This window comes from Saccoglossus kowalevskii, chromosome 1, assembly GCF_978046115.1.
Source record: "Saccoglossus kowalevskii chromosome 1, keSacKowa6.1, whole genome shotgun sequence".
NCBI lineage: Eukaryota > Metazoa > Hemichordata > Enteropneusta > Harrimaniidae > Saccoglossus > Saccoglossus kowalevskii.
The window spans coordinates 14,531,965-14,558,857 of NC_140641.1; the positions used below are offsets into that span (position 1 = coordinate 14,531,965).

At 39.6% G+C, this 26,893-nt stretch overlaps 1 protein-coding gene across 4 annotated transcripts; it reads left to right on the forward strand.

The window, feature by feature from the left end:
• On the forward strand, nt 1-26,680 carry LOC100303519 (tolloid). Of its 4 annotated transcripts, none has more exons than XM_078007174.2 (16): nt 2-533; nt 7,852-8,067; nt 10,241-10,355; nt 13,802-14,018; nt 14,912-15,098; nt 15,262-15,411; nt 17,011-17,214; nt 17,383-17,532; nt 17,626-17,832; nt 18,419-18,541; nt 18,745-18,867; nt 23,130-23,255; nt 23,600-23,735; nt 24,431-24,684; nt 25,859-26,042; nt 26,226-26,680. In XM_078007174.2, the coding sequence occupies exons 1-16, from the start codon at nt 263-265 to the stop codon at nt 26,350-26,352; spliced, it is 2,790 nt and encodes a 929-aa protein (XP_077863300.1). In that variant the 5' UTR covers nt 2-262; the 3' UTR covers nt 26,353-26,680.
• The last annotated feature ends 213 nt before the right edge of the window (nt 26,681-26,893 follow it).

A 26,893-nucleotide genomic window follows, 5' to 3' on the forward strand; every position in this document is an offset into this window, starting at 1 on the left:
TCGTTTCGCGGGAAACCCAAAAGGTGTAAATTGGACCCCACATGGCGTGTGCGACGTCATCGAGCCATGTATACTCTAGCCCCGGCTTCCCAGCCTGCCACAGTAGAATAACCTCCAGTGTCCACAGTTGCACACTCACAGCTGCATGCAGAGCGGACGGGAATACAACGAGATCGTGAAGTTTGGGGCAAGTGATTGGAATCACTGTGAAGCAAGTCAAGATACCAACGTCACTTTAAAAATATAGTGTTTGGACTGCAGTATGCCATGTCAAAATAAGACTTTATCATTTGTCTGCGTCTATCTGCTGATACTCCTGGCGTCTCCGTCTTTGGGGCAAGATGAAGAGCAGTCGAACGGAGTCATGGGACACGCGTTCAGAAACAATCGTCGACCGGTAATGCGACATCATCAGCGCCACCATATAAATCATCATCGGGGCAATCATCACCTACGTGACACAGTGTTGACAGAAAACGTGACGCCAGGCAACGTCGTGTTGTCTGCGGGACGTGACCCCTGTCCAACTGAAGGTAAATATCCATGCAAAATGTCTCAATTACCGATTTGACCCGCCGTTCCCGTAGTAGTAGTAGCAGTGTCGCATGAAGTTGAATTTAGTGTGTATGTTTTGTAATCATAATGAATGCGTATAAACGTCAATTCAAAAACAAACACACAACGCCATACCAAAATATACAACTATGTATACATCCGCTTTTATATATAACTATAATAACAGTTTCCTTGTTTTTGAGAACAAATAAAGAAAAAAACGTTTTGTAATATCGCAATATTTTCACCCAGGCTGGTCTCCGAGGTTCAAGTTGCGAGTTTTAAGTATGCCGTTTTCACCGACACATTATCACGTATAACATACATACACTTAGCCTCTCAGCTAGATATACCGGGAGGTAATTCGATACACGAAGGTTGAGTTGTGCGCGATTACGGGTCAGCGAAGGTTAGCAGGACTATGGCATTGCAGACGTCTGAACGTCATCAAAATAACGCCGGTATTGTTCATTTCAGTTTTAGCCAGGGGTTGTGGCCGCCTAGTATCTTTTGAATCTCTGTACTTCTGTGGCACCTTTCCGTTGTTGCTATGGCGATGGCGTCAATTGAGGATGTGGTTTTAGATTAGTGTGAGAGGGGGTACATATTTGTATTCCAAGTAACAATTGAAAACAGAATGCAGACAGAAATTGAAAATCGCCAGTGTCGAAATAGAAAAGTACGATGGAGTTGTTGTGTCGGGTTTTGCTAACAAGACAAAGGCTGTTTGCTAACTTTGGAGCAAACTCACCGCCGTGTTTCCGCTGTTTAGGGGAAATGCCCCTTTGCTACTAGCTGTCCTTAAATGCACAGTTTCTAAAATACAGCAGTCATCATTGATAAGCGACCGACAACAACATTGCAGAGGAGAGGAGAAATGTTTTATTTCGTTTTTACACAACATCGCATGTGTTACTATCTCCCACCATATGATATACAGTCAAATAATCAAAACTCATTCCGCACTCCGATTCGCAGCATAACTTATTGCTTGGAAGGAAATTGTGGACTGACACGTAAAATCATTACGTGTTATGACTGGATGCTCCCGAACAGTAGAGTTCCCTAAAGTGTGCCGACTCACTGTATATCATGTGCGTCATTGAAAAAAAGTTGGCACGGATTCACGGTATTTTGTCACGATCACGGAAGTTCTGTTAGCTTCGCCATCAAAGCAAAATTCGCTCTTTTTATTCCCTGTTCGAACGAAGTCCACTCTAAGTTTGCATTCCCGTAATGGAAGTTTAGCAAGGTAAATAGTAGACTTGTATACAGTCTTTGTTTCTTTTTTTTAATAAGAAGTTTTCGGAGTTGTTAATACACCCAAATTACGAAAACATGAGGTGAACACGAAAGTCGTGGTGTCCGCGACTTTACCCATTTTTTTCCCGAAAAAAATGTGATTTTCAAGGAACATATGGGCTTGAAATGCATTTCGTTGTCGTTATCAAGTTCTTGTTTTATTTGAAGTATATGGCCATCAAACATATCCGAGCCATTGTCCATAATGGTTATCATCAATCAGCGCAACTTAATATCCTGACATATTGCCGACATATGCAGTGTTACATATATTTGATTTATACAGTTGTTTTGCAATTGTTACTTTTATTAGATTTCTCACTTAGATTTGAAAAATGTCGATTTGAATATTACTTGATCTTTTAACCATTAAAATACAATAAAAAAATGTCATAGTAAGCTAGGCTTCGCTGATTGCGATTGACTTGAACATGTCCATGAATATAATGAATTCATTTATGAGAATAAACTAGTTGTTTAATAGCTGAGATAGCAAAGAAACAAAACTTGGATTTACTCAATTCAGTATTTGATGATACTAATATAAAGTAACATACTAACACTTGTCACGCAACGCGCTACTCTCGTCGCGCAACGCGTTATACTCGTCATGCAGCGCGCCACACTTGTCACGCAACGTGATACACTCGTCACGCAACGCGCTAAAATTGTCACGCAACGCGCTACACTCGTCACACAACGCGCTACACTCGTCACGCAACGCGCTACACTCGTCACGCAACGCGCCCCACTCACAACGCGCTACACCCGTCACGCAACGCGCTAAACTCGTGATGCAGCGCGCGACACTCGTCACACAACGCGCTACACTCGTCACGCAACGCGCTACACTCGTCGCGCAGCGCGCATGAATTTCGTGTCAACAATGTTTTTATATGCGCTGTATAGGTCGCATGGAACCCCGGCATGGAACCAATATCGAACGCGACGCGGTGTGCCAACTAAGGCGCTTTAATTGGGACAGTCTGACCAGGTACACATCATCCACATTAGGGAGAATGTGCAATTATTAGACTAACAGTGATTAAAATGACCCATTTTGTGCATTGTTCTGACTTCGTGCAGGGTCAAAGACGGCACACTGACTGCCGTTATCAAATTTGAGAACAAGTAACATGACTCTGCCATTGTCGATAGCTTGTTTATAAATATAATACAATCTCCCCGTGTCAGCGGAGTTTGATGACAATGATCATACGAACGTTATACAATATGTCATAACAAGCTCCAATAATATTTATGTTCGTAGTGATAGTATCACACTCCGTCTGAGATAGGTCTGCATTCGTATTACGTCATGTACGGTGGCCCATTTTTACAAATGTGTAATACTATGAAAGTTGTTGTCAGCGCTGTGTTTAGCAGCAGTTATTGTGACGAGTGATTGAAGTCAGTTGGAACTAGCGGTCAGCGCATTGTGCTGGTGGTACACCTGGTAAAACATCTCCAAACAGTTTAATGCGTGAGCTGATTCATGTTATTTTAATTGCGTCCAAGTTCTGCATAGGGCCTGCTGATTATCGTGTGCCAGTATTCCGCATATTGACTCCGTTTCCATAACAACACTAAGTTCCCAGCTGCTATATGGCTGATCTACTTTTTTCTACGAGGATAACATTTTTAACATTCGCCAATGTTGTCATATCGCCACATCAGCTTTTAGTTATGGCTTTTAACGATACCAAACACAGTCCGTTGAACGCTCAATTAATTTCAACGATTATTTTTAACACATCAGTCTGGCTGTCCTTGTTGGTGAGTGTAGACATTGGGTTTGATGAACTTTTTTTTCGACTGTCACGTAAACAATATCACACACCACACAGACAATTCAACTCATGATCGGGGTACGTGATATGTTTTCATCATCGTTTTAACGATGATGGAACTGATAAGATCAATGCGAAGATACGCACGTTTTAAATTATTTATAAATTAAAAAAAAATCTCGCAGTGATGTCATTGATTTGGCGGATTAATACAGTATGTCATGGCCAGGGGGAAAAGTCCGACCAATCAAAACTTGTTATTATTTGATCTGATTGATGCGCGAAGATTTGAATTAGATTGATGTCAAAAGAAAACTTTTCTTTTGTTAATATTCACACACATATATTCGTGGGATATATAAATATAAATTAGACATACGGAGTACTTTTATCGCAAAGCTATTTTTAGCGAAAAAAAACAGTACGTATCACAAATAATCCATAATCCACACCAACAAAAAAGTTTGTGAAGGGGTATGAATTTTCCGCTAAAATTTCCAATTTGATGGGCGATAGAATTTCGCATTTTGGCCGTCTGAAAGACATTGTTTCAGTGTGTACCGGTGGCATTTCCCTACCATTGTCTGCGAGTTTGTATGATGCACGTTGTATACAAGTGAATTGTCGATTGAGGCCCCTGAGTGTGCTATGCTAAGCGGAAATCTATTTAATTCATTTTCTGTCCCTCTCTCCTGACATGAACAAGTTTAATTCTGTCGAGGAAATAATGTTTTGTCTTCCAGTCTACTGGTGTAAGTCTTACGAATACCTCCGCGTTCGTGCTGGGTATTGTAATAGGGCTTGGGTCATTGAAAACTCGTCTTGAATTCACACAAAACTGTCTAGCCGTGAGGAGCTATACTCGACATATTTTGAGTTGAAAGCTCAAAATGACACTTGGCGGGGTCCTTCGTCATGGTGTAAAGGGTCGAAAATATCAAATTGGCCTTAGTGAGCGACTGATTTCCGAAATAAACACGTATACAAGAAATCTATTCTGAATCGTTGTACCCATCTCCTCGTTTGTCCCCTGACCCATGTCCTAAACGGAGTCGAGTAAAAAAAGAAAGATAGTGTGTATTTACTGTACTAATCGAAGAGAGTAAAGCACCAAATAGACCCACATCATTTATAGTATTAACGTAAAGATATATGTACCAGAACAATGACAAATAAAAGTTAGATACGTCTATACTCAATGAGAATAACGACTTATGGTGCCTTTAAAAAGTGTTGGCATTCTTGTCGGAAAAAAAACCCAAATGAACTTGGGATCGCTGAGGTCAAATTACTTCGTGTCTGTGTTATAGTATAGGCATCCGTGCCAGACGGCCACACTTGCCGAGTTTACGCAACATAAGTGTCGCATCTATTGAGTCTTGAGTGCGCATCTAACTATTGTAGTGTAAATGAGACCATAGGTCTGTGCTCAGATGTATTGAATGACACCATAGGGGAAAAAATCTTTTGTTTCCACGAGTTGCGATAACGATAAAAAAAAAATAGCAGTGAAATAGTACCTGTCTTTGATGAATTGAAACATGTCTACTTTCGGGTGACCGGAGATAAATATTATTAGTCTGTCTTGTGTTGGATAAATAACTAATTTCACGTCCATTACATTTATTGATATTGCCACGTACAAATAAACCTTAAAAGAGTTGAAACCTTCGTTCACATATACACGAATTCTGTTCTGTGATCGTGCTCAGATGTCGTATTACTATGATGTAACGCGAGCTTCGTTCACGTAAGTAATCTTACCCTGATTTATAACCTAACATGTGTTTACATTGTCACATATCTAAATCGCGTATTGTGAATTACAGCTCATGTAGATGCCTGTGAAGTGTCAAGGCGGGATCAAACTGCAATTCCTTTTTACAGAGAGCCCAAACTGTAAATAGTTAGTTCTGCTCGGCTGGGACTTCACGGACTGCTAAGTTGTAGATTTAACAAAACAAACTTTGTACGTCGGAGTTATTATTTCGTTAAGTTACTCAAGTTTATCGCCAAACCACCCGCCTTTAATTAAACCAGTCTCACGAATGCAATAATGGATCCCCCAATTATTCGTGTTCGTCCACCTGATCGGAGACCTGTTTTATTAGATTGCATATACGCGTATCAGGCCAGTTCTGGTTGAACACGCTGGCTTAATGGCTATTTTATCACAGTCACTGTCCACTAACTTTACCGAAAGAAGTGTTCTGGAGTTCCGCCCTATACAATCGTTGCACTGATATTAATTGATTCCGAACCACGGCAGACGCAACTAAAATGGGAATAATATTCAGTGCCTGACCCTAAAGGCTTCAGATTCTTTATCGAGGACTTGGCGTGGAGACTTCCGAAATGGAAAAAAAAAACGAACACCAATTGATAGGTTGGCCTTTTTAACCTCAAATGACTCTAATTGGTATAGTTTTGTGAAAGGCGGTATAAGAACTCGCATTGACTGTCTACATACACGGGTCTTAGTTTACGTTTGTATTGCATTTTGAGTGTGTACAGGGACCAATCAGTCACTTATCTTGGCTTCCATGCCATTCGACTTAATACCAGGACCGAATACCTTTACTAACAAGCATGCGTCATTCATACCATCACAGACGCATAGCTAGTAGCTATGTTCCACCTTCTCTCTGTCATACCTCAGTCTACCAAGTTGCGTAAATACCCCCCCCCCCCGGGGGCGTTTAGCTAATAGCTTAAAATAATCCACATTCGTTTTTGTCATATACTTAATCCGGTTATGTTGAACCGTGGAGTTAAAAAAAGCTCGCGCATGGAGTTGTAAAAGCTCCATGATTGGAGCGTGTATGTTATTGACAAATTCCAAGAAATAAAAAACAACAACAGTTAACAGTGAATAAGTTGATGTTCATGTTCCAAAATTATGACTCTTATACGATATAATTTCCTCTTTATTAAAACAATTAGCATATATGCCCAATTTGTATACTGGCGCCCATGGGTGTAATATATACGATCACGTTCGTCTGGGTGGTCAAAATCGCTCCTGAAATATATGTGCTACAGAATCATTTGAAAACCCAGATATTTTGACAGAGAACCTCTTAATTTACAAATATTGGCGAATTGTGCCATTAAAATCGCGACTTGACCTGATACTTTCAGAATTATATTAGTATCATCATTGCTATTTGGGACACTGGTCTGAAGTGTTTGTAAACATATGAAATGAAGGACAAATCGTTGAAGTTGACGCCAGATGTATGTTGCGGTTTCTATATTTATATGGACAAAGTGTTTTGTTGTTCTCGATCTTATTTCGGAGTAGTATAGCAAATGTTGCATCTAATCGTGCAGCGAAACTGATCATAGTGCTGTAGCAAAACCAACATATGAGACATCGATGTCCTTGTGTGTGCAGCCTGTTTCACTCAGACACTGCGTGACTGGCGGCAAATAGCGTTGGAACCATACAGCCAGACACATCTTACAACTGGGTACAATAGTGCTCCAAGCTCTGAGAGTGAGCGAGGATAATTGAGATGGATTGTCTTTAATGGCCATTATTTTAGGTAAAGGTCGTATGTAGAAATTAGTGACATATCCGTCGCCTTTTGACAGGATTGTTGGCGTCACTGTCTTTCCCGTCAACCTTGTCGTCCTCATAAAATGAACATGATAAGTGTTTGAGTGTAGTCACAATTACATACATACACGTGACCATATATATGTGATATGAACATTTCGAGGAATTGCAGGCTATTTTATCATCACATTCTCGCAAGTAACTGGTGACGAATTCTGACAACCTCCTGCAGGTGGTTTGAATCGCTTATGATGTATTGCTTCTCAAAGTCGGTGAAGCACGCGCAAAGTACGACCACTTGTTGTATTCGGTCCAGATATAATGTGATTCATTATTTGACGAGATCCGGTGGTATTGCACGGCTCAGTAAACACTAGAAAGCTCACATTTCCCACTGAACACCGACAGTGCTTAAGTTATGAGTATGTACGAATTAGGCGATCCGCATTTTGACACTAGTGTGGGGTGGGCGTCCTGACATGAGGAATTTGTGGAAAAAACTTAAAAAACTATAACAGTGCACTAATTAAAATTCCTCTGCATCTACCTGTATTAATTCAGAAATTGATATCCTCTAGATAAAAGAAAACTACCCAATCGATATCGGAAATTAATAACCATTTTGTTTAAATTTGTGTGCAGATATTTTTCAGGGAGATATTTTAATGGACGATTGGGCCAGGGCTGAGTCTGTGAGTGATGCTCCTTACACTGACCGTTTCAAGAGAAACGCATATACTTATAAAATTCAACACCCCGACAGGAGGAAGAGAAGACATAGACGAGCTGCTACCTCACTGGAGAATAGACTCTGGCCAGACGGGATCATACCTTATACAATATCAGATACATTTTCAAGTAAGTTAGTTTGAAGTGAGTGTGTTTCCGAGAGGATAGAGTAATTATATTGCCCGGGTGGTGATACCGATCGTGACGAAAGCAGGCCCTCTTCTTATACTCCAATGTGGTATATGTATGGTAGGGTTTTATACATCTCGCAAAAAGTCTCGTGACATTAGGCAAAACACTGACAAGCAATTATGGGTATTTCGATACTCTGACAGGTATGGATGGCCCTGTTCACAGTCACTTAAACTTTAGTAGTTGTCTTTATGTCCTTTCCAGTGATTTTTTTCATTTCACATTTTAAAAATATCATTTACATTTTGTTGATTGTATTGAAGGCACTGTGGCTGTTGATGGAAGCGCATATCAACTGTATATAATTGAAAATTTTTCCAATATTCCCGTGTTAAGTATACGAGTACAGCACGGTCAAGGTGAAACAGTTTGACAGATAAAGTCCATAATAGTTTCTCTCATGTTTGTTTTCCTTGTGGGCATTGTATTAACATGTGTTCTACTACGGGACTTTAATAGATTGTACAAATCTCCTTGTAAACTGTTAACGCTAAGAATGCGACAAAATACACAGAACGACGAGTCTTGCTTTGACTTCTGTCCCGCAGTCAACGGTTGTAAGTGTGTACACTGACAAGGTACACTGTCTGTCGAATCATCTGTATTAGTATAGGAGCAGGGGAGTGTTTGTTCATGGTGCTTGACGATTCACATGTGTACCCCACATTGTACCACGGGTTACGAGGTGCGCGTGGGAAATGTACTCGAGATATTTGCCAATTGGCAGTAACGGCGGCAGCACACAGCGGCGGTAGAACAAATTGAATAACGGAGTTTGTGGGGTCACGCGCTAAGTATCCTGGTACCATAACTGTTAGCACCCTTTGTATAAAGCATTTTCTTGAACGAGACATACGTCCTTTATCTTGGATACCCGAAATGAGATATTTTTTTATTTAACACCTTTTTTATTTAAAGAGGGTAGGCCGATATACAGTAAAGTAATTTTCATTGGGCCTTCTACAGAAACAAAATACACAATATACACACTATAGGCTTGAGCCCGGGCGTTTACAACAACATTTTTCATAAAGATATATTTTGTAAATTTTCTTAAAAATGCCTAATGAGGCTGAATTTTTTATAAGTTATTCCATATAAGGTTACCCCTCTATACTGAAACGTCCTCTGACCCATGGATGTTTTCCATTTAGTAATGCGTAAATTATTTTAAAGAGAGCAACGTGTACTATACTTGTGGGTTTGGGAAATAGGACTGGTCATATCGCATATATATAAAGGCGCCAAGCCGTTGGTTGCCATGTACATTACGATACCTAGAAAATATGAAATTCTGTGATCGATAGGCAAGATACTATGTTTTTTGAACAGTTCAAGAACGACGATTGGCTAAAATTGTCAGAGGAAATCATTCGAACTGCCTTTTTCTGAAGCTTATACACCCGACGTAAATTTGATTGACTTGAATTGCCCCATACTATACAGCAATAGTCTTTGAAAATCGTGCGACACTCAAAATTCGACACCAGGGTATTATATCCGAGACTTCATCGGTGAACAAAAATTCACTTCTTATTCACACGTCGTACATTGATTTCTATTGAAGGCGCTGATGAACGCACGCGGGGTCAAATATTATGATGTTTCGGCTACACATATGCAAACAGCAACTAAATAAATGTAACATTTTTGGTTAACCGAAACTACATTTTCTAGTTATTATACATTGATACACGAGATACTTATATCACCGTTTCACTTTCATGGATTGAAAATATGTGACAAATGCAAAATATGCCCCATATATTTCATTCCTTGAGAAAATTATGAATGAAAGTGAAATTAAGCGTGTGTAACCCCTCGACCGTGAATTACTACTACCGGGGATCCAGAGAGTTGAAATTTTATCGCCTCATCAAATGCTATCTAGTGACGTTTTTTATTCGGCTTTATAAATATAAACTACTGATTAATTTAACAATTACATTCGAAAAAGGCTCTAATGGTTACAAAGAAAACGTCAAAAATCACGTATACTTGTGTATGTTTTTGCTTCACTACGAGACAAACACATACTATATGTGATGCTCTTAATAACTGTGGCAATCGCTTGAAAAATAAACATTGCCGTGTATCTTCTTGCTTTTAGATAAAACCAGGGATACTATTCAGACTGCCATAGACCACTGGGAACGAGACACGTGCCTGAGGTTCGTCACAAGGACGGAAGAGAAGGACTACATTCATTTCCATCGCGGTAACAGGTGATCTTTGATGAAAATGACCGCCGAGATCTCGTTGGGAGCGAGGGAGCAACGAGAATTGACCCCCCCCCCCCACACACACACTCACACAATAGTGTTACACCCCTGTCCCCTATGTAACCATGGTATTCGAAACGCGATGATGGGAGAAAATAGAACATTATTTGAAAACAAGAAACAAGTCTCGTGACATTCTCGCTCTTAACGAGATCTCGACAGTTATTTGCATCTAAAGTCAATCCATTTTATCGATGCTTTGTAAAATATAAAGCGACAGTGTACGTGTCTACAATCAATCTTTATTAGCACTTAACTCAACCCCGACAGCAAGAGAAATGGTTATTAATAAAAAGAAAATCAGAAAATAAAGTAGGAAATGATATGAAACAAAAACAAAACTGAAAAAAAAGTACGAGAGGTTTTTTCCCCTTCCCTTCACTGACTGAAATTAAATTTACATTACTAAACATGACACTGAACCGTTTTCCCTGTGCATCTGTCAAAAAGAGCGGCCCTGTTTTTGGCAAGTTTTAGTGGGATTGCCTCCTTGTCAGTGTAGCTTCCATACTCCATAAGAAAATAAAATTCACCTGTAATACAGCCCTTGTCATTCTCCGTCTCAGACATTATGGGTCTTTTTTCGCTAAGCTAGGTAGTCGCCAGGAAGCGTCCCACTAGTCTAGTTGCGACTCTCTGTGGCTCTCTAGGTCACGAAGATTCTGCAAGGGAGAGTGAGCCCTTGTTACACATATCGCAAATCTTGCTAAAGAGCGGTATACGCTTATTTCGGCGAGATTCAATTTTGAGATAATAGTCATAATTGTTAAAGAATAATTGTTCTAAGCAACTACAAATAGCTGTAATTAGATGGATTAGGATTTAGATCCAGTTTTATGACTGGATACTAACAGACTAGCACTCTGGATCGAGGATAGCCACTAGAAATACAAACAATACAAGTTTATGCAAGCATCTATGGTGATCATATCTATAGCATTTTATTACAAAGTTTATCTTCACTTGAAGATTCATTTCCTAATTTCACTTTTATAGGTTTGACCACTCAACATTGAACTGCAGTTAGCTTTGTTTTCCTTTTTCTGTATTTCACTAGCAACCTCAGAGTCGCACTATTATTTTTGTTGAGTAAGGGTTAAAAAAAAAATAGCTAATATTTCGGTTTTATTTTACTTATATTTTCAACTGGTTAGTAATTTTCCTTAGAATTTTTTCAAAATTTGGATAGATCACCTCAATTGTACGTTGGCACGTAAATATGGGTCATAAGAATACTTATGTAACAAATTATAGCATGACTACGAATTTCATTACGAAGAGACCAACAATCATGTTCAAACCATTTTTTTAGCTCCGCTGTCGACTTTGTCGAGCGGAGCTTATCATATGAGTGATTGTCTGTCGGCGTCCGTCGTCCGCCGTCGTCCGTGAAAACTTTTTACTTTAAATTTTCTTGAAAACTACAAGCCTGAATGCTTTGATACTTAGTGTATATGTACCTTGGGTAGACCTCTCTTAGATTTGTTCATTTCATGATGATATCTTCAATTCCCTAATTTTTGTGAATATTTTTGTAATTTTTGATGAAAAGTGATATTTTCGACTTCTTGTTGAAAACAGCATGTCTGATTGCTTTGATACTGTACATATTGTTCATTTTCTAATGATATCTTCAGTTCTTTAATTGAAATGTGTATTGCTAACAGCGGAGCTATTTCAGCCGACAGGCTGCTTGTTTTAATTTTTGCGCTTTAGCTTTTTAAAATTTAGTCTTGATTTTCTTAAAATGTTTGTCAGCTATAGTGAACTCGAGATAAGTTTTTCAAAACAACCTATCATTACCGTACTGTTTTGACTTAAAGTTATTAATGGCATTGTTTTTAAACATTTCTAAAGGTGCATACAAGTTGTGTTCAGTTTGAATGTCCCAGTATTTTTGGGAATAAGAGGGTGAATTGTAAGAATCGTGTTGTTTTCATTCTTTTCCAAAATGTACTCAGGTCAATTAATAATGATAATGCGCAATGGTCTCGCAAATGTGACAACCTATGATCTTGACAATATTTGACATAATCATAAAAGCCTTTATCTAGGAGTGTGACAGTTGTACCATTCACAATTACAGGATTATTAACGACCTTTCAAGTTTGCTGAATTGTGAACAATCTATATTGATATTATGTATACTCGTGTTTTTTTTTTTTTTTTTTACTCAAATCGAGGATCCTCCCATGTCTGGCTCCAGCAAAATGTATATGTTGCTTGGTAACTCTATTCATGATTAACACAGACAAGCTAAATCGTCAGTTGATAGTTTGTATTTTGCTGGCAATATCGAACAGCAGAGGAATGTGGGTCTTTGTTTTACAACTGTTTTCGTGAATTGCCACGGGTGAATAATTGTACACTCTGCGAACGTGACTGCCAACCCAAAGGTGAAGGCACTTGTTGACATGATTGTGTGTTTGCTCATTGTACCCCTGTTGCACGTTCGTTTCTCACTTAGATTTCATGTGTTTGACCCTTACTGACCCAGTTGCTCTGCATCAGGTACGAAGTATGTCAGACTCCTATCGTGCTGGCAGAATGCCTTCAATGTATAAAAAAAAAACGATGTGAAAGTACGTGTATGATACTGTGTTACACATATGGGGTGAATCAACGAATAAACAAACACACCGCGAGTTTATACACTGTCCTTGACAAAATGACCACTCTATAAATCGAAATAACGTAATATCATAATGGTTCAGATCAAAAGGAAGGCTATTTGAAACCCCGCGGAGTTGAGCGTGGGTTTAATTTTTTTTACAGTAAATTATGTTAATATGCGGACATATATTGCGCCCCGAACAACTTGAATCCCTCATCATGCACTACATGATTTCGAAATTACTTAGTGATATATGTATATTGCCCAGTAGACGCCACTTGCATAACCACAGCGGTCGCATAGCGCGCATTCGAATTCGTGTAAACAAAGTTTTATACACGCGTTGTACTAATCGCATGGGACATATATCGACCACGGTGTTGCGGCTGTGGCGCTTTAACAAATGCAAGAGCATACACATATACAGGCGATAAGCTGAAAGCACACAGGCGGTTTTTAATCGGATACGTTACCTTCCGAATAAGTAAAAATCTAACTCCGAAACTAAGCCCGGTGGTCGTTGTATCATAACGGCCCATTGCTAAATATCTTCGTCATACACTACTATAGTCTTGTATTTCCAGCAAATTTCGCATGGCCGCATGCTCAGACTATTCTACAGTCTTTGCAAAATTTATTATTGTAAGCCACGGCCTATTTTGGTGCGTCGCGGTTACAGCAAGAATATTTATAATGTAGGAAATGAGCGGAAACTAATATTGGAGGGGTAATGTAATTTACCAGTGCAATACTTAACACTGTTTCCTACTTGCAGTTGCTGTTCTTATGTTGGCCGTATCGGAACAGGTGAACAATACCTCTCGCTGGGTCCTGGCTGCGAGACGTTCGGAGTTCTTGTACACGAGCTAGGCCATGCCGTTGGGTTCTGGCACGAGCAGAACAGGCCTGACAGAGACGACTACGTCGACGTCATGACAGAACACATATGGCCTCATGGAAGATATAATTTTGATAAATTAGGACGATCTGAGGTTGGTGTCATTTTTTTTTTATTATCTGTAGACGTGGAAGTCGTGTCGCGTTGACAGTTATTATGCAATGACATAAACACTGTAAATCAACTAAACTCAACAACACTACATTTCTATTATGCGTTGTTCGTGATTTATTCTCTCTCAACCTTAAACGTCTAGCAAAGTTCGATGGTCGGACAGCGACCTCTACACCAGACTGGGCATTCCATGACCACGCTGTTATTATTCACATCTCTCTGACTCGGTGTATGTAATAGTACGCGAGTAATCACAACACACTCTGAAGTCGGAGACAACAATAGCTCATTTTGCGTTCCGACTGCGAGATCTCGCGTTATGTGTCTTTAACATATACAAATGTATAGTGAAGTGAGTCATGAACTGGAATCAACAGTTAAGGCGTGTGTCGGAACTCGACTGATTTTTTTTTATCTGGAATACCCAAAATTCCGACTTGCAGCGCTGTTTCGAACCCTATTTGGAACACGCCAACACAATTAGCCCCAATTTCCTTCCCATAGGTCTTTGCGCTTTATGACTCTATGCTCAGCATGTTCGACTGCTTGCTAACAATTTCTAACTCAGATATCTTGTAAATAAAGCAAATGTTGCATTTGGCATACGCTTTACGTTAGATGAAAGAGGGACTGTGAATAAGGGTATCCCAACGTCATATTCCCTCAAACAAATCGGCATTTGGACACTGAATAAAACAGAAATGCAAGTTTAAAATCAAATCGATTTCTGTGAACAGAAATTTATCTGGAAGAGAGATTTAATTTGACCACGTTGCGGCATATAATACAAAATAGCATATTACGCACATGGTGCAGCTATCTATACCCGTTTTTTTCAGATTCTTTATTATTTTGTTTATTTGTTCATTTTAGGTGGATTCACTAGATCAGCCATACGACTACGACTCTGTAATGCACTATGGCAAAAGGTATTTTACGATGACTGGCGAGGAAACCCTGATTCCTAAAAATGTTAGTGCCAGTATTGGACAGAGGCAAGGACTCAGCGACCAGGATATATTACAGACCAATATTATGTACAACTGTCACCGTGTCTCCGGTTTGTCGTAGTTTGTTTGCCTTGTTATCGTTGTTTTGGACGTGTTTCCGATACATTTCCAAAGGAACGTCACGTGGCGGCGCTGTTTGTCGCTAGCGCCATTTGACGGAAAAGCGCCACCGTATATTATTAAATGAAGATACTAACATTTCTCATTTTACAGATTGTGGCGGAACAATTTTTGGCACGGAGGGAAACTTGATGTCACCAAATTACCCACATGCGTATCCGAGCAACCAGACTTGCACGTGGACGATCTCCGTACAGAAAAGTTTCACTGTGACAATGGAATTCAAGTATTTCAACGTACCAGGTATGTTAATAATACGATACTGGTATAATAGACCATTTTCCGTTCACTGCGAGATCACGCGTTATGCGTGAAATCGAACGTAAAAACACACTCTCTCTTGAAGAGTCTTCTTGACCAAGGGAGCTACAGAGAGCCGCAACTAGACTCTGCCACAGGCGACATTTTACACCAAAATTGTTGGTATTCCGCGTTTTTTTTAAATTCATTTGTTTTATATATCCTAAGTTTCTCTTGAAAAAAATGTGTGTTATTTAAAATAATATATCAAATATTTTTACATTCAATGCTAAAATCTTTTCAAAATGTTAAAATAATGAAAAAGTAGATCCTGCGGTAGGAGACGTAGATGTAAATCGTCGACGCGTTCGCAATCTCCCAGGCAGAGTTATTTCGGCGATCTAACCGCAAGGAACTCTGGGAAGGAGAATGTTCGCGTCTTTGCATCGGGGTGACGCGGACGCTTCGCGCCTGCCCAGTTTTCATTCGACTGATATATGACGTCACAACTGGGCGATGTTGGGAAAAAGATAGCGAACTACGAACTCGATAGGTAAAAAGGTGTTTAGGTAATTTTCTCAAACATAAAATGCTAGTGGGCGTGATTTCAAAATAAATTTTATACATTTTATACGAGTTTCGCTCGCATAGCAACGGACCAATATATCTACGACTCGAACGCACTCATGGCAAAGCAAAAAGTCGAACTCCGCACAGTTCGATAAGCGTTATTATCACTGCACAAAGCAATCTCCTTCCCAGAGGCCATTGCGCTTTACGCAATAGTGCCTCTGCCACAGGCAGCCTTCAATTTTGTGGTCAATCACCTCACTACGCACGGCCATTTTCCTGTAGCTGTTACATCTGAAAACGTACTACAAAAAATGGAAAAAAAAAACGTATGCGACATCCGAACTATTTATTAGTGTCAGACTTCAGTAAAAACGTAAATACGAACCATTTTATCGCGAACTATGTTTTGCGAGGTAATGTTATTGTAGTGAAATGGCGTACGTGATACACTAAAACTGGGAAGAAAAAACGTGTGATTCGACAAACGCAAAAGTATTTTGGGTGTATTTCAACGCTTAACACTGTTTTATACAAATTTGACGATGGTCAAATTTGATGAAGTAAGAGTATTTCAGCGTCATGTTACCATCTGAAAGATCACCATTTCGACATTGAGCTATGAAAAAATTCCAATTCAAATCATTCGATTTATGTGGTAGATGTTCTGTCCGCCTTTCACACAATATGGGAGATCTCGCACTTGACGGAAAAAACACCCATTGTGGTTGGTATATACTAGTAGTAGATAATATTTGGTAATCGTTGTTCTAAGCAACTATTAAAACTATTACAAAGTTGGTGGCTGATGCCGTACGCAACTGTCGGATGTAAGAAACTTAAATTCCACCAAGAAAAGTCTTTTACTATGACTTCTCCGGAACCAGTTTGAACGGCCTTAAACTTAAATTTGTTTCTCTCTCAAAAAAATTAAAAAATACGCGCATACAATGCACCTGTTGTCCCATACCCATAAATCCGATCTGAACGAGCATTTAATCTATAACATGGGAGTATTTATTTCATCTACAGCCTCTGCCGACGGAACTTGTGGCGATGATTATCTAGAAATACGTCACGGCAAAGGCGTATTGGCGCCATTGATTGGTCGATACTGTGGGAAAAATAAACCAGACCATTTCGTTGCCGACGCGGATAGTTTTTGGTTGAAGCTTCACGCAGGAAATATCAAACGTGGCGACAAAGCTGGATTCTCTCTTCGCTTCAAATCTGGGTGTAAGTTGGTTTGGTGACTTTGGTGTGGGCTGTGAATGTACAACTGAATTGTGTGCCAATCCACTACATATCTCAAAAACATACGTACTTCTAAAAATCTTTATTAAACATGTCGATGGTTGTCGCGAGATATGTTAATTTCAATGCATTTTTTTTAACTTTTTCCAGCATGCCGACAGGTATTGACTGACTTGGCTGGTTCTATTCAAAGTCTGAACTACCCGTTATCATTCCCAGCTGAAACAAATTGTCTTTGGCAGATATCTGTTCCGGAAGGCTTCATCGTTACTATGGCAATAGAGGACTTACTCATACCCAGTAAGTTGATGACGAGATCGAATTTAAAATATATTGGTGTGTTAAATGCAATTCTAATTATAATGATTTTAATTCCTTGGTTGTTATTTTCAGTCGACAATGGGGTTGGTTGTCATGGAAACTACCTCACAATCATTGATGGAGATGACATTGAATCTGGTGTGATTACTCAGTTGTGCCAGTCACAGAGAAATGTCGGCGTGGCATCCAGCGGCCCTCACTTGCGGTTGCGACTACACTCGGTAGATCTGAAAGAGGCGGACCAGACGATGAGGTTCGCTGCCACGTACGTGGCTCGAGGTAAATTGGGAAAAAACAATTCATTAAAATCAATTAACCAAGCCCTAAATTGCCAAGTCGTGCCCCCTGGAAGTCGTAGTTTTGGCAAAATCGCGGGAATCTTGAATCGCAACACTTGTTGTCATTCTGCTTTTAATGTAAACAAATGGGACCCACATCAAACACGGTGCGGTGTGACGACTGAGGGGCTATACTAGTAAAAAAGACATCTCCAGTTATTGATTTTACATGATTTTGCATAACGATCCACAATCCAACGCCGAATACCGGAAATACGATCACAATTTCGTGTTCAAGTTCGTGTGTCGTGTTAATAGCTGAAATTCATAATATAGCATACATTGTTATCCAGAAGCGTCACAGTCAACAGGTTTGAGTTACAAACCGGCAAACACTGTACTCGACACGCGTTGTACGTCGCGTGGGACATGGCACGGCGCAACGATTGTGTTCACCGATTAGTAGTTTTCCTAAGTGTCTATTCAGTATATCTATACGTGTCAGGCAATGGCCCTTCTTCATTAGCATATTGAAATGTTATTTATTGATCAATTTTGACAAATCATTTTTATATCCACTGATACAGACGTAGACGAGTGCGAGATTAACAATGGAGGCTGTGAGGTTGCGTGTTTGAACTTGATCGGTACATATGCATGTGGCTGTCGAGGGGGTTACACTATCGCCGCGAATAACAGAAACTGCACAGGTATGTAAAAACGGAAAACATAAACATCGACAGAATCAGAATGCGACATGATTGTACTATGTTTTCTAATCACCTAAATATGTTACCCTTTCTTTAAGATTGTAATGTAATGAGCAAGAGCGTTAATGGTCACCTGATATGACAGAGATGCACATTTAAGAAAACTGTTTAAAGTTTAAGTTATTATTGTGTTTTGCCAACAGACGTCAATGAATGCCTTGAAAACAATGGCGGCTGTTCACATACCTGTAAGAACCTTGAGGGCGCCTATCTCTGTGAATGCCCAGAAGGGTTTTATCTCGCACACGATCAAAAAATGTGCATTGGTAAGTCGTTTATGTGATTGTCGTGTTTCAATTTATTCTACTAAAAACTGCTACTGGAAATGTTTGTTTTTTATTTACAATGTACTTATGTCATTTCTACTTCTTTATTGTTGCATTGTGTGCCTTTTTTATCCTTGTCATTTTTGGACTGCTCTATGGAAACCAATGTTTCGGGTTTTCCGCCACATCCGAACAAGGTGGCTTCTTTATCGTTGCATTGTGTGTCTTTTTTATTCTGGTCCTGTTTGGACTGCTCCATGGAAACCAATGTTTCGGGTTTTCCACCACATCCGAACAAGGTGGCTTCTTTATCGTTGCATTGTGTGTCTTTTTTATTCTGGTCCTGTTTGGACTGCTCCATGGAAACCAATGTTTCGGGTTTTCCGCCACATCCGAACAAGGTGGCTTCTTTATCGTTGCATTGTGTGTCTTTTTTATCCTGGTCCTGTTTGGACTGCTCCATGGAAACCAATGTTTCGGGTTTTCCGCCACATCCGAACAAGGTGGCTTCTTTATCGTTGCATTGTGTGTCTTTTTTATCCTGGTCCTGTTTGGACTGCTCCATGGAAACCAATGTTTCGGGTTTTCCGCCACATCCGAACAAGGTGGCTTCTTTATCGTTGCATTGTGTGTCTTTTTTATCCTGGTTCTGTTTGGACTGTTCCATGGAAACCAATGTTTCGGGTTTTCCGCCACATCCGAACAAGGTGGCTTCTTTATCGTTGCATTGTGTGTCTTTTTTATCCTGGTCCTGTTTGGACTGCTCCATGGAAACCAATGTTTCGGGTTTTCCACCACATCCGAACAAGGTGGCTACAAGCAAAACTTTCTGGTGCTCTTTCAGACAATTCAGCAATTCTGGGTGTTCGTAGATACATGCCAAAGTGATTACGAGGCGAAAGGTCTCCCCCACATCCGTGTCAGTCGGCATGTTGAGGGCGTCAAGCATGCGCGAGACTTCCGAAACACGCAAAACACTAAGATCTTTAAAAGATTCGGAATCGAATACATATTCGTACGCTTTGTATACAATTTTGAGCTGTTCCATCCTCTCGTCGTCCATCCCAAGCCGCACGGCAATGTCGCGATGTAAATTTTCCACCGACTTTTTTTTCGCCGAGAGATCCAACTGCGCGTTTTCAATCGCCGAGACTTGGTCCCTATTTACCATATGATTTAAAATCCTGAAGAATTCACTAATAAAATACATCATTCGTTCAATCTTAACTTCCGGGATTGAAATCAGTTCAAACACGTCGTACTGTACGTTCATTTCTCGGTAGCGGCGTCTACTTTTACGGCCGCGTCGCTCCAACTCCGTCAACCGACCAGTGACCTGCGCGTACGTTTCTTTCATAGCACTGACGTCTTTTCTCACTGACAGATATTTTTTAGTGAGCTTCTTTACTATCCCCTTTCTCGCCCGCACTCTTCTGCTAAAGTCTTCAACAATTACACGCAAATTATCGAGTCGTAGCTGGAGGCTGGCGTACTTGGCTTCAGCTTCTGGCAATGAAATAGCCGCATCACCCTCCATCGTGAATTACTCGTTTAATTGCACCCTTATTAAACCGAGTCTTACAAAGTGTCTCGAGTACCGTGTGATGTGTTCAATTCTCACACAACCCGTTGCCGATAATGATATCCCAAAACTACGAAACACTCAGTTCTTGAGCCACGGTCTTAATTTTCTTATCCTTTCTTCTTCTTCCTCTTCCTCCGCCAAGTCTTTTTTCAACACTTTGAGCTGTTCTTTAATTTCCTTTACCTGGCCTGTCATGCGATGCAAGTTAACAGCAATCCTATTCAGTCTCTTCGTTTTTCGAATTAGAAAGTCCTTGTTGGATTGTATGTCCTCTTGCATTCGCTGGAAGTTGTCAGTTAATTGGCGCATGCGCTCATTCGTTTCTTCCACTCGTTTTAGGCTTTCACCAGCATCTCTCACATGGGTCATACTTTCCCCCCTTGAAAGCGGTCGGTTTTATGACGTTCCGATAAACACCACTAATGTTGCACAGGGTTTTGCAGACTAGTTGGAATATGCCGTTAGGTGTTTGCTTCTGGGATTCGAAAATTCGAATATCCGCGAAGTGCTGTCATAGCAAACGCGTTCGCCGTAGTACTCGCTGGCCAATAGCTTCGTGGTTCCAAGTGATGTCAATCCAATCGTTAAATCTTCGACAATAATGACAATTAATTTTGTTGTGATCGTGCCAGATTCAAAATGTATATAGCTACAGCTCCGGGTAAGCTTGTTGGCATGTCCCCCAGAATTCGCCCATACCATACATAGTCTAGTAATTACACTGTACTGCATGTGTAACCTCTAAAATGCCTCTGGATATTTATCCTACGGCGACTGGTTAATCGACACACACTAGGTTCAAATATTATCAGTATGACGTCATACGATACAGATGACATACACGAATGGAGCAATATCACGTGTACTTCTAGTATTAAACGGAGAATATCGGTGTAATATGAGAGCTCATTTCTCGCAGTTAGAGTATCACTGGAGTGTGAGCAAAGTGAGTATTGCTCACCAAATTCAAGTGTAACACACGTTTCTTGTTCAACTGCTAGGTCTGATACTGAGCCCAAATCTTCACGAGATTTTTCATAAAATGTGTCAATATCAATATGCAAATGACCAAACTTACGCCACAGCCTCAAATCTTTACAATTAGTGTTACGCCATCAACGCACGGGTTCGTGTGAAGTTGGTTTATTATCCGTATACTTAACTGACTCGTGTATATAAAAAAACACCAACAGACAACAACGTTTTTGCGATACTTCATATGAAATATGTACCTGCAAGGTAGTCACGTGATAGGCTAAATAAAAATGGTGGTACATGGTTGGAATGTATTATTGAAGCCTTTGAAAAATATATTTCGTTATTTGTTTATTGAAGTTTGTCAGACTGACCTACAACTCGTACTTTGAATAGTAGCGCCAGTATCGGCTAAATAGAACAGACTGGAAAGGGGCGTGCGCGTTCCAACATTCCGCGAGTGCTTGAATCAGTCCAAGTAGCGTCAAATTGGAATGTCAATTACACTCTTCAGAACATGGTCTTTATTTATAGAAAGAGATTACATGTAATTGTTACAATTGTTTGTTTGCGAGTTTACAGCTTCCCATACAAGGGTCCTAGTAAAATGTGAATTGCTCATGTGTTTACAGTTCAGTGAATATGCTGATAACAACGTCCACACTCACTGATTCGTGTCTATGGAGTGGGATTTGCCAATTATTTCTATTTTGCGGAAAATGCTAAGCAAAATTCATATTTAAATATGATACTGACTGTATCATATTTTTGCACGTTCGTTTTGTAGTTTTATTGTTCACTTGTTTGTTTCACCTCCACGGTATGCACAACAGTGTTTATTCAAGCACATTACTAGTATATTACTGGTCATGGCTCACGTTCAACGTAAATTTTCCCCAACTGTTTATAACTTGCCAGTGAATATACATCGGGAATTTTGAAAAATTTGTTTGCTGTTTTGATTGCTGTGATTCTCACAGGAAGCTTACATGTTTAGTCCTGATAACAGTGTCGCTTGGCAAAACGCATTTGCTTTTAAAGTGATCACGTTTAGACAGATTGTCGTGTGAGGGCGCCATGGATGCTGGCGCCGCAATGGCGGACGACATAGTAGTGACGCATACAGACAAATAAAGGGGCAAGAGCCTTGAACAAAACAAAAAACGAACTCGTGGAATATGCCAAATAGAGTCCGGGTCGTTTTGACCACCCAAACAAAATCAAGTACGATTATATACATTTTAAATAAAGAAATATCCCGTTTTCGTACTAAAAGCCTTTTTTTTTTCTCAAGAATCGTGGAAAATCGCGAAAAATTGTGGTCAGATGAACTGACATGATGAAGATATTTATTTATTTGTTTGATTCATTGTAATAACTACAATATCGTTACTAAAGTTTCAACTTTCGTGTGTTCAAATACTGTATACATTTTACAGTTACAAACCCTCAACAATTTTGTTTCGAACCAAATGCGTCGCGCCACCCGAATCCATCGCGAGCGGATTTTTTCCTCTCGCATAGATACAAGTCAAAAATGGTTGTAAATATCACCCTCAAACGGCTATCATAAAATCAAATCTTTTTTTAAAGTGAGCTTAAATAATGCCGGTGTATGAACAGTGCCACCAGCGGTCAAATTCTAAGATTTTTTTGACAATCGTACACGAACTTCCCTAATTCTTACATTGTATTTCAACAGACGAAAATGAATGTGATGACGAGAAACATAGTGGGTGTAGTCAGCGATGTGCCAATACAGTGGGTGGCTATCAGTGTTCGTGTTACCCTGGTTACATTTTAGAACAAGACCAGAAAGGTTGTGAAAGTAAGTGTTTCATCTTATTGATCGCACTACCGTGGTTAGCAGAGTTCTAGGGATATGAGCTATGTTTGGATGCCGTGCAGCTTCTACTATTCTCTGTTAAAGCGGGAGGGTCGTCACCTGCGCATGCGCGGGAATTTAGTCCCAAGCGGCGATAACAACACACTCGCTTGTTTGTAAACAATGACACGCTATGGTTATCTGACGCATGCGCAGGTGACGACTCTCCCGCTTCAAGTATGGGGGTACACGTTTGCTCTGCATATATAATATGCAATGACGACAACTATATTTTTCTTCTGGAAATATTTTTTTTCTATTTTCCGTATCTTATTTTGTTTTTTTAGTGATCTATGCGTGCGGTGGACACCACACGGAACACGACGCTGCGTTCAACTCTCCCAGTCTGCCCCGCGATAACAACAACACACTGGACTGTGTGTGGAGCATCGCTGCACCCGAACATCTCAGTATTTCCGTGGGGTATGCAACACTACATTGTTCTTTTTTATGACGTAATTTAGGGTCAAGAACACTGTTCACAGCTTTGATGTTGTTTTTAACTGTGGTCGTCCATGAATACTGTTTTTAAAAATTTGCTAAATTCTAAATAGCGAACGACTACACAATCAAACTGGATTGTCTGAACGACATTGTCATACGCATCTACGTCATATTGACGTCACAGAAGTGCTTCATCAATAGAGGGCGCGGCGTACCTCATTGCGTATTCATTCATTTGCTGTACGCTGAGCCACTCTCAGTGGTGACACCACACGCTTCACCTGTGACTTTCCACACCTTTCCCTTTTAATACCAATATGTCTGCGTTTTATATTTTACATTATCCGGGTATTGGAAATATAGACATGCCGATTTTTAAGATACGCATCACCGTACCACCATCATCCGAAGGGTTTCTAACTCGATTAGATCATACGAGTCCGATGAGCATAATTTATTCGGTCCCACGGACTTCAATAAGAGACATTTCAGTGGATTAGTCAACTGGTTGTAAACGTACTTGATTTTATTGGAAATAAAAATGACCCCCATTTTTCGACTACGATGCGATCACTTAATTATTATAAACTTGGCGTACAAACTTTGCGAAGTGGTGCTAGTGTGCATATATTAACCAATTAACATAATACAATTAATACTTTTCATTTTATTAGATTGATTTTTCTAATATGGCCGGAATCCAACGACGACTGTCGTGATTACATCTCTGTCCGCCAAGGCTATGGACCGGAAGGTGGTTATATACGGATATGTAACCCCACTGATTGGCCAGGTGGTCACGACACACACTCACAGGTGGTTTGGTTTCACTTTCATTCGGAGTGGCCACACGAGGGCCTATTTGTCATGGATTACTTCATGAAGGAAAAAGAGAGTGCAAGTGAACATTGTGGTGGTATTTTCAACGGTAAGTACGGGTATTACAAAAGTTAGACGTCTAGGTATACTTATTTACATTGTTTAGTGAAAATAAAATAAAAAGTTATAAAATGGCTAAAATACGAAGCAGGGCAGTGTTTGTGTAAATGGAGAGTGATCACGAACAAACAAACGACTCGTGTCTCACGTAAAGTGTGAGATGTTAGTAATATTCATGAGCTGCAATTCGCATATCACGTGACCAAGCATAACGCATTATCTATAGGTCCGACGAACCGGACAATAAACCCGCCTCGGAGTCATGTTTAGTCTAATCTTTTCCCGGAATCTTTCTAATACCAACTTAATGAACGATACAGTCATCCCATGACACCGCAGACAATACAATTACTTCATTATTTGCATGTGACGTGTTGTTCGATTACATCCGTGATACAAGCTCGTTCGAAATTTGTGCATAACATGCACAGTCAACAGACGTACAAATGATAATAATATTAATAAGATTAGTTATCAATATTTACTATATCTTGAATCTGGTTCGAATTTAAACAGATAATGTTTGTTTCGATTTGGCTTAGATTCAAGATGCTCCACCCCCATATTGTGAATACTGGTAAATTAATCGCATTTATTTTAGTATCACTACTACAAACGAGGATGACACAATGGTGGATAATTATGACGTATGGACTAAAAATACCACGTGACACAGTAACCCGCAAATGATATATTGTCAGACCCGTTTATGAACATCCCGAACGTACTGATCATCAAGACATACTTATATTTTCCATAAAGGAACATTGTTCGAAACGTCTAGCTTTTTTGACTAGTTACCATTACTAATACCACCCACTGTATACCATGTTTATTGATCTTAGTAACTGTTAGGCCTCGCAAACAAAAAATGTTTTTGTCAACGTGTTTTTAAAGAATCGGACAATGTGTGGCTAACTATGGACCTTCATCGCTTGTTACCACAGTTGCCTACACTTATTTCTTATCTACCTTTGGTTTTTACCGATAATAAAAGACGTGCGAACCGAGTGCAAATTTGAGTGCAAATTTACTAGAGGGAACAGACAGGCTTTAACCATCACACAACATGCATAGAACATACTGTAAAATCCAGTGTTGTTTTTTGAATAAATATTCCGTTTTAAATTATTCAACGTATTGTTTTTGTTTTATCTTAATAGGTACAACTGGTACTCTCGAGTCCCCGGGTTACCCAAATTCCTATCCCAACAAAATGGACTGTGTATGGAAGATCACTGGTACAACCATTCGTTTGAAATTCGAAGTGTTTGATCTCGAAAATCAGGAGAATTGTCGGTTTGATTTTCTTGATATCAGTGATGGTGGTGACGAATCTATGGGAAGGTAAGCTACTGGTTAATTAAGTATACAATCAGTCACAATACTCTTTTAAATATATTAAAAGTTCACCTGGAAATTATTAAAACTTCAACGCAACACATGCGCTGTTTAAATCTGTGTACAACGTCACTTGTCATCGCAACGTCACTTCCGTGGTTTTCACAATGTTACTTTTTTGTTTAATAGATTCTGTGGTGATAAGCAGCCTCCACCAGTATTACAATCATCGTCCGGTGAACTATGGATCACCTTCCAATCAGACGCATCCATCCAAGGCAGAGGATTCCGAGCAACAGTTGAAATCGACTACTAATAAGTTATATTTTACTCCAGTTTCATCATACGGGATTTTTTTTCTTCAAAAAGCCATTTCCATCATAATACTGAAATACACTTTTTTAAAGACTTTTTCCTGATTTTTAATTTACATTTTTTTTCATTTGCTTGGAAGTTAATCGTTATTTGGGGTAATTGTTTCTATTGTTACTGCACTCAAATATTGCTACACGTAATTCGAATTTCAGAAATTTTATTATTATCAGTAAATGTTTTTTTTTATGATTACACATTGAACGGTGCTACTTGAATATGTGAAAATTGAAAACAAAATAAAATATATTAGATATAATTTGATAGTTTAATATTATTGCATATTAGTTTATGCTACATAGTGATGTTTTCTCAGTCATTCGAATTGGTGATATTGGTGCTCGTATCTACCTGTCTATCGTGATCTGCAACTTTCAGGATACTAGTATACAGTGAATTGATGTAACTGAGAAAATGTCGGTTAGAGTTACATTATATCGTGTAGTTAGGAAGAAATGTCTGTATGTCAGTGTGCAAACTGGATC